Source organism: Cydia splendana, chromosome 6, assembly GCF_910591565.1.
Source record: "Cydia splendana chromosome 6, ilCydSple1.2, whole genome shotgun sequence".
Lineage (NCBI taxonomy): Eukaryota > Metazoa > Arthropoda > Insecta > Lepidoptera > Tortricidae > Cydia > Cydia splendana.
This window is the reverse complement of record NC_085965.1, coordinates 11,145,381-11,155,160: the sequence shown is the minus strand read 5'-3', so window position 1 is coordinate 11,155,160 and position 9,780 is coordinate 11,145,381. Positions and strand designations below refer to the sequence as shown.

The 9,780-nt window shown below is 36.8% G+C and overlaps 1 protein-coding gene across 1 annotated transcript in view; it reads left to right on the top strand.

The window, feature by feature from the left end:
• The first annotated feature begins 516 nt into the window (after nt 1–516).
• LOC134791396 (phospholipid-transporting ATPase ABCA1-like) overlaps nt 517–9,780 on the top strand; it is a 39,951-nt gene continuing 30,687 nt past the window's right edge. The window contains exons 1-8 of the mRNA XM_063762408.1: nt 517–719; nt 1,031–1,260; nt 1,931–2,190; nt 3,525–3,698; nt 6,067–6,311; nt 6,958–7,068; nt 7,636–7,777; nt 8,413–8,592. Coding sequence (XP_063618478.1) covers nt 1,049–1,260; nt 1,931–2,190; nt 3,525–3,698; nt 6,067–6,311; nt 6,958–7,068; nt 7,636–7,777; nt 8,413–8,592 — 1,324 coding nt within the window. The 5' untranslated portion in view covers nt 517–719; nt 1,031–1,048. The remainder of the gene's footprint in view (nt 720–1,030; nt 1,261–1,930; nt 2,191–3,524; nt 3,699–6,066; nt 6,312–6,957; nt 7,069–7,635; nt 7,778–8,412; nt 8,593–9,780) is intronic.

Genomic DNA, 9,780 nt, shown 5'->3' with positions numbered 1-9,780 from the left:
TGGTACAAGATGCAAGATGGTTGAAGGGCAATGTAGGAGGCACAAACTACTAAAGGCCCCTGTACACAATGGGCCAACGCCGGCCAGTCCAAGGGACGCAGCCATGCGTTAGAATGAGATAGCAATATCACTTGCTCCCTCTAACGCATAAATGCGTCCCCCAGACTGGCCCACGCTGGCCCATTGTGTACAGGGGCCTTAAGAAGAGACTGAGCTATATCGTTTGTATATCGTACTCCGCAGTCCTGCTAGCCGGACTGCAATGTAGGAGTGTGAATGGGGGGCTTTAGATAGTTAAAACAGAGGATCTACCACGAAAATCGATTTCTTTTTATCTGTCTCTCTATCACTCTTGCAGATTTTGAGCGAGACAGCAAAATATCATTTTTCGATTTTTGCGGTAAACCCCCTCGGCTGTCATCTGCAAATGACAGTGTCACTGTCACTGTCAATGTCAAACGGAGCTAGGAGCTAGTTGTGTGATGTCAGGGAGTGGCGGAAGTGGAACATGAGAAGGAAAATTAAACTGCGGAAAATTGCTAGATTAGTTAGTACGTAAGTGCAGTGAGGTACACGCGTAGTGCGGCTAAATTGTGAGGTTCCGATGATCAATTTGCGTGCATGTTATTAAAATGAATATTCCGCAAATAAAACATTTTCTTACAGAAACCGTAGTGTAGGTAAATCTCAATATGAATTTATATTTATTAACTTGAGAGGTAAGTGAATATAGTATTGGGGTATTGTTCTAGTCTATAATTACTACAGACACTACTACTAAATTTATTCAGCAACTTGAAAAATTACTTAAGTACTATTTTTTATCTGGTACTTACCACATATTTATTTTCAAGGATTTATAGGTGTATTTGTTGTACTACTTTTTACTAGCCCTATAGACAAGACTTAGGTTATTTATATTTTTATGTGAGTGCACATAGCAATGTTCTTCTAAACCATATTGAAACATGATGTTACACCAACATTATTTGAATTAATTTTTAGTTTAATTTATTCCACTTTATTTAAGGCACAGAAATTGGATGTAATGGGGTCATTTCAAAAATTAAAACTTTTGGTATGGAAGAACTTCCTCCTTCAGAAGAGACATAAATTTCAAACATTGTTTGAAATTGCTTCACCTGTGATATTTTCACTATTTTTAATTTTAATAAGATGTCTCGTGGATCCTAAAGAAAAACCGGAAATTTCTTATCCACCATTTCAACCAATGTATTATAATGCTAGTGGAAGAGAAATGTAAGTATTCTGAGAAAAAATATATATTATTTTAATACTAGTAGATACTAATTAATGTGTTTAATAATTATATTGTGTACTCAATAATAATAACTAAAGAGTATTTATATTCTGTATACTCTCTTAGTGACTGATTATTTTGCTATAGTTTGAGAGGTCCTTATTTGTGGCTTTCCATTTTAAAAGAAACCTTATGGTAACTGCATAAGGTACTTTTTAATATGAAAAGCCAAATTTAATACATTTATAACTAGATAATAAACAAACCATTTGTATAGCATCTAGGTTAATTATTAGTACTTGAGAATAGGCAGATGGTTTCAATGCTCTCCTACTTTAAAAGCAATAACTCTAGTATTTTAATGTTATTGGAGTATTTCCAATAACATTAATAATTGAAAATAAAATTAATAGAAATCATCTGGAATTTGTTATATTAATTGAGAGGGTTACTCTTTATCATGACACATCCTGTATAATGTCAAGATAATGTTGTATATAATCATTAATTTCATACATATTAATCTGTACAATCTCTTAACTCTTAATATAAAATCAATGTTACTCTGAACAATCTCTTACCTTTTCACTTGTAGTTTGCAAGTAGTAGAAACAAGATACATGTACATGTTATTTTTTTCAAAGTTACAGTTAAATTATTTTTCCCCAGTGGTAATATCACAACAGTAAAACAACAAGGGACCCTAGCATTTTCACCTGAAGGCGCATTACCAAGGAAAGCCTTAAAGGATGCCCTAGAATTTGTAGCGATGGAGAACCTTAGTGGTATACTTGCACTCCTGTTTGATCCTAAAATGCTGCCAGAACCCAAGGGATTTAAGGATGCTAAAAGTATGGAGATAGCTTTAACCCAGCCAAATGCAATGAAATCTATTCTCACTGGAGTACAATTTGAGGACAGCATGGCCAGTAAGTTTACACACATTTGATTTTGTATTTTTTTTATTCACTTTTATGTTTAGTAGGTATTTTACAACACAGTTTTCCCAAATTGATAGAAATTAACACATTCATTGCCACTAAGCGCTACGGGTTACGCTCGTAGCGCGTAGCCACGTCTTTGCCGTATGGAGCGCGTAGTCGCTACGAACAGTGTACTCGACAGTCGGGTTCTTGGCGCTGAATGTGTTAATCCATTTCTCAAAATCGAAATGATGTAAGTAAAATTACAATTAAATTCCAAATCCAATAAAGCGCATAAGTATGGTGCTGATATTTATTCGCTTTCCTCGGGTGTAGTCTCGGTAGCTCAGTTGGCAGAGCATGGGCTAGTGATCTAGTGTCGCGAGTTCCAGTCACACCCGAGACTGAAGTTTTCCACTTTTAATTTATTGGTAACCATAAACTTTTTGATGCTTTATACTAAAACCTATTAGGTACACACCTGGTAACGCGCCTGGAATCGCTGACGAGCAAAACTACCCACATCTAGTAGTACTATGTGAATTAGAAGGAATTTGCTATCTAAAGTCCACATTTATGTCATTTTGCCGTAACGTATCTCCGTTGCGTATCGACGAGTATCATAATCGTTAGTGTGGACGCAAAAAAATCGTGATCATCCTACGCGTTTTAGCGTCTACAGTAACGATCACGATACACGACACGATAAGGCAAAATGGTACAAATGTGGACCCAGCTTTACGTGACTTGCGAGTTGACATGCAGATATAAGGATATACTTAACACGTATGCAAGAAACGCTACGCTCCACTAGGTCGCTCTACACGTAATACAAACCGGAACTGCCATAATGACAACCATTTTCAACTTATTGTTCTAGCATAGCATAAAGCATCAAAACGGTCATTAGTCTCAGACAATACGACCTCATAAAGAAATTGGACGGAGTCATGCACAAACGTTCCAACCCACAAGCATTTGTCATTAAATTATAGACCTTAAGTCATAAACAATAGTCATAAATTTCAATTACATTTTATTGTGTATTCCACTGCTGTGTTGCATTACTACGTCCCATTAAAATTGGTTAACAATCATTCACAAACCAGCAATAGCAGGCGTACCACCACACGTACAAATCAGCATTAAGGCCAAGCGCGCACTACGTTTTTTTGTCGTGCGATAATTTTGTCGCAGAAATGCAACGTATGTGTTTATAATTTATATGTCGGTGCGCGCACATGCGACAAAAAAATATGTATTACGGCGCGATTCTAAAATCGTGTCGCAAAAATTTTAATCGCAGTGCGCGCAGGCTCTAATGAAACTGTATCTTTCAGACGCCACTAAATGGCCCGAGAATGTCGTGATCACAATTCGATTCCCCGCCACGATGAGGACGCCGATGGTCGACAACCCTATAAGGCTCAGTTGGAGGACGAATCTCTTGTTCCCTTTGATCACTAAACCTGGCCCGCGAGACCCTGACGACAAATATGGCGGGAAAACACCAGGTATTTTGGTTTAAATCATAGGTTATTCTCTCAGGTGTGATTCAATCAGGTCTTTAGATGCTAAGTCCGTTATACCACTATCGAAACTGGAACCGCAATAACCGCATATCTTAGAGATTTAGGATTATTGTTAGTTTTATCTAGAGAATCTCGGGCTGAGTGGACTTTTTCGATTCATATGTATAGATAGAGTAATACAAGTTTATATGTATGTATAGGTGGATCCGAAAAAGTGATGTACCTACATACAGTACATACCTACTTATGACAATTTTAGAAAACTTTGTTCTTCTGTTATTAGGTATCGTGAATCTAAGTTTAATGTCGAATATAAAGAACGAACAAACTAAAATAACTTTTACGCACACCAGCTCGGCTTAAATGACTTGGTATTACTCAGTAATCAGTAGTACTCATTCGAACCAGTTCTTCTCTATTATTAAATTAATACAAAGTAACTTTAACTATGTAATCCTACATAGTTAGAAAACAGTGATGAAGGCTAATCCTGCTACACCCTTTCAACTCAATCGGTCCAGAGAGGCTACCGCGAAAACCGATATTCGCAAATTGCGGGGATCTTTCTCTTTTACTCCAAGGAAGGCGTAATAAGAGTGACAGAGAAAAATGCCCGCAATTTGCGAACTTCGATTTTCGCGGTTATAGCCCAGGTATCAGAGCAATTTTCGGTCTCTTTTTTATGCTAAAGTTATGAATTAAATAAGGTTGGGATTATTCACACATCTACTGGATATTAAAATACCTTTAGCATATAACCTTCCTGTCTTCGCTGTCCTAAATACCTGTATCTTATTAAAGCGATCAAGTTACGCATAGGGGAAAGTGGGTTAATTGTAATCATAAACGTAGATGTCACAAATTGAATCATTTTGCCGCCGTTTCTGCGTATTTAGTATTTGTAAAAAAAAACTTATATATAAACGTTTTCACATAAGGTTTGATTGACGCTATCATTCCTTTTTACTTTTCACTGTCTGTTTTTTTTTCATGTTCAATTAGCGATACAAGGGATACAATTAGGAGGCAAAGAATACTTAAGAATGTAATAGGTAATATTCTTTGCTCGTAATTACCTGAAGTAGTAAATAGGTAATACTAATATTGAGTACCTATCACTTAATTCTGTTTTTAACTTGAGATCACATAGGGCCTAAACTGATTGTATGAAAGTATATTGTATAAAGAAAATAACGAAAATATGATGCTTACTCCTTTTACTATCATTTGTTTAATAAAGTTGTAAAAGTACATCGTTATTGGGTGTGGTGTTTCGGCGGTTCCGGGGCAACCTGCCGAACCCTACGCCGAGTCAGACGACGCAACGGAGCCACGCTGTTACGGCATCGCTCAAATCTAATGTTTAGATAATTTCATTTTTATGTGTATTTGTCTTTATCTTTTCTTTTATTTTGTAGTTTCACAGTGCCTTGGTTTTATACTGTAATGCTGTGTTACTTATTTGATCAATAAATAAAATAGATGTAGTTAAAATAAATACCTACTATCGTAGTGTTCCGAAATACCCCACTCTCCCCTACTAGTTTCAAGGTTGTTTACTGTTATATACCTACAACTACGTTATGTAACGTCGTCTTGCTATAGTTCGACAATTTGAAAAAAAATCATAGATACGATTACGACCACGATAAGTTAGCACTGACTTGGTAGTGACACGGTAGTGACAATGTATACATATCCCATAGGAACCCCATACTTGACGTAGCACTTGGCAGGAAAACATAGCTAGACTGGTCATATTTTTCATAAAATCGATTTCGACTGGCAAAGCATGTTACTTTTTGGCAACCGGGTTTTTTAACCTATTAATTAAACCCCGCTGAATCCGAATTTGCCGGTTGCTCGATCGAAATCTTGACCGGAAGTGAGATATTTGACATTAAAGGTCCCTTTTTTAGTTTTTCGTAAATAACTCTTAAACGGTGGCGCATAGCAAAAAATGTTCTATGTATTACATAAGTAATCTGCATAAAATTGCCTACAAGAAAGATTCAGTACAATTTTTCGCTAGGATCAATATTCAAAGAGATATTAACGCGGGAAATTTAATTATAATCACTTCTAAGGTCCCTTTCAAGAAGGAGAGCGATTTTGATTTTTTTTTTGTCTAGTCTAAGCGTTGTCTGAGTCTATAATCCGTAGTAGGTACATATAGTAATAATAATAATGTGAACGTAATAATTGTTATAGGTATCAGTCCACACTATATGTATATTTGTATAACGTTTGTATAACGTTAAATAAAGTTCACATGTGTGAATACCTAAAGTCCTAGAGTCGCGTGTTTCGTTATGTCAACAACTAAACCATATTATAAACTTTTCAACAGGCTATTCCCTAGAGATGTTCTTAGCAGTCCAACACGCAGTGTCACAGGCCGTTATAAAAGAAAAGTTGGGAAAGTCCTTGGAAACTAAAGTATTACTGCAGCGATTCCCTCAGTTAGCCTACAGAGATGACCAGCTGTTGATCGCCCTCGAGAAGTTTATCTCCATGATAATAATGCTATGCTTCGCGTATACATTTGTAAATACTGTTAGAGTTGTGACTTCGGAAAAGGAGCTGCAATTAAAGGTAAGTCGCAAGTTTAAGGCCTGTGCAAACCGGATGCGTGTGCTTAGACCTGCACGTGCGCGTTGTAATATACAGATCCTTATGAGAGACGGCACACCGCTTGCGTGCACGGCTTGCAACATTTTAGCGTACGTGCCTGTCTGCGCGCACACAACTGGTGTGCGCTGGCCTTTATTGATTCAACATGTTATCTCATCTTGCAATTTTCTCATAATTAAAAAGCTGGGACTTTTCTTGCACGCGATTTAAAACGCGAGCTTGGTAAGTATTGCTATAACCACTTTAATGTAAAGACTACCTACTGCTTTACTGCTATGATAATTTTAGCAAAGGTTTTTTTTATACTTTTTTAAACTATGTAAACTTAGGTTAATATTAAAGTAGCAAAACATGGTAAGGTGCAGGGGACAATTTAGACTGCGGGGTAATTTAAACTAAGTAATCGAAATATCTTCCATGTTTTACATTATTACTAGAGTCACACACAACACATCTTTTTCGCTATCTGGACATATATGGCGCTCTAGTTATTAATGTAAAACATGGAAGATATTACGATTAGTTTAAATTACCCCGCAGTCTAAATTTAATTGTCCCCCTGTACCTTAGTTATAAATTTTAAACTTTGAATATGTTTTTGATTCAGGAAACAATGACAATAATGGGCTTGCCGTCTTGGCTGCATTGGCTGGCATGGTTCATCAAGCAATTCTCATTCGTTCTCATTTCCGTTATACTTATGGTGATTTTATTAAAGGTAAATTCTAGAGTTAGTTCAGTGCGACTCCGATATTGCGGTATAATATTTAAAAAATAAATCTATAGTGTCCAAGGTAGTTAAAGCTTTTAATATTACACTGAGGAATGAGGAGCAAGCCAAAAAGCCGTTAAAACTACATTTGTTAACCTATTCAGCGTTAATACACGTTGTCGTTTTGCCTCTACGAAGCATTTTCGCTACATAACGGGAAACCGTTATCAGCTACGACCGTAGCTAAGCGGTGAATGTGTTAAAATCTGTGAGCATTCTACCGGATTGACGCTTACAACGCATCAGGTGCATTATCTAGCACGCTCCTTTATTTGCTCCACTTACTTGCTGGCTATAGGTACCACAGCAGGCGAGTAACTATGCATTAAGTTTGAGCATATGGCCCGCGCCGCGCACGTACCTAACCTGCGCCTTTTTGTGCTCCACAATTGCGTGCTTTTTTAAAGCTTTTTTTTCGTTTATCCATGATATCTGCGTCGCACTGATGCCTACGTGATGCACAATCAATTTATTTAAAGAATTTGGAATATTACAATTATGTTTTGTTTCTAGATACCATTTAACTCCACCGAAACTGGAGTCAGATACTCGGTGCTCACGTTCACGCCTTGGTCGGTGCTTTTCTTTTTCATGGTGCTATTCGTCATCGCTTCATTAGCATTTTCTTTTATGATCAGCGTGTTCTTCACTAGAGGTAAAATGCACTTTAATTTACTTATTCACACATAACCAAAACAAAACACCTAAAGCAAAAGATACATGTAAGAATGACTGAAGTTACATTGCCAGTCGACCCCCTAACGCAAACAAGTCATTCTTTTAAGAATAAATACGGAACACTAAAAAGTATACGGGATGGGACGGGGACAGTTAGAAATCAGCAATCTTTCGTGTCGTATGTGTTTACTTGGATAGTACTTATATAAGATATACAGTACTTTTGCAAATAGTTGCGATGTACCGAGACACTGGAATTATATTTTTATTATTGATTCCAAATTGCTATATTTGGAATCATTAATAAAAATATAATTCCATTAGCAAGCTGTTAATAAAGTAGACTAAAATCACCTATATTCCCTCTATATGTATATGTATGATACACAAAAGCATAAAAATATCTAAGCCATTTTCCAAAATTCATTTGGTTCGTCATATTGTCGACCAGACAATACCCATTCCAACCTGCGAACTTAAAACACAGACACCTAGAAATACCTGAACTCCCACAGATGTTCGTAGATTAATTACTAAATCGATGGACCTTGTACTTTTCTTTATACCCACTCATTAGTCCAATCAATCATTATACAAGTCATTCTGTTGCAGCGAATACTGCCGCGTCATTCATGGGACTAGCTTGGTTTACCACATACTCAGTGTATATGCTGACGCAAATCATTTACGAGGATGTACACTGGTCTAAAAAGATGATGCTAAGTTTAATTTCGAATGCGGCGATGGGGTTCGCCTTTCAGATGCTTGTTACTTGTGAGGGCACTTCAAGAGGTAATGTATCGCTTTATGTAAAACCGACCTTTATATTATATACAGGATGGCTAAAAAATAACTGTAGTCCCGTTGCCAGGGAGGTTTTGGAATTATACTGAGTAACTTTTACTATGGGACCAACCCCGAAATCACGAAAGAAAATTTGTTTCATACATTTTGGCTGGTCCATTTTCTATGGGATGGTAATTTTTTTTTCGCGATTTCGGTGTTGGTCCCATAGTAAAAGTTGCTCAGTATAATCCCAAAACCTCCCTGGCTACGGGAATGCAGTTATTTTTTAGCCATCGTGTATATACCTAGTCTGACAAAAAAGAGTAGAAATTAAAAAGTGGCAACACTGTAGTGTCGTCCCGTTTTCTTATATAGATTGATTTGAAAGAGACTACAGTATTGCCACTTCTTAATTTCTACTTTTTTTTGTCAGACTATACCTAGTAGGTACAGTCAGCAGCAGACCATTCAAAACGACATTAAAATACTTTACTGTTGCAGCAACAGAAGTAAGAGCGTGTGCATATTTACTCTTAGTTGCTTCTGCTGATACCTTAGTAGTGCTTACATATTATTGAATTTTCATTGGTTACCAGTTAACATTTGATTATTGTCCATGACATTTGTAAATTATTCTTGAACTCCCTTGGCCTCATACATGCATACATATACTTACGGCGCGATTCGGGAATTGAATTAAAGATTCACTAGATATGAAATAGTAAAATTATGTGACGTTCCACGGCAAAAGGTACCTTATGGCGGCCGCAATAATATTGGAGCGGCGTTAATAATAGCGTAACAACCGCCATAAGGTACCTTTTGCCGTGGAACGTCACATATCTTTACTATTTCATATCTAGTGAATATCTAATTCATTTCCCGAATCGCGCCGTTATTATTACTTGTCTATACTGCATAGCTACACGTCATCGTTTATATGACGCTGTAGGCTTAGACTGTCTACATAAAATTTAAGTACCTATATGGAAATATCGAATTTTAGATAAAATTCGCTCACATAAATAAGGGGTCATCCATTAATTACGTCACACGTTTAGGGGGAGGGAGGGGGTCAAGAAAATGTGACATGTTGTGACATGGGGGAGGGGGGAGTCACAAACATTGTGATGTCACTTTAACTTCATCAGTAACCGAAAATTAATATATATATTTTTATTCGCTGTACAGTTA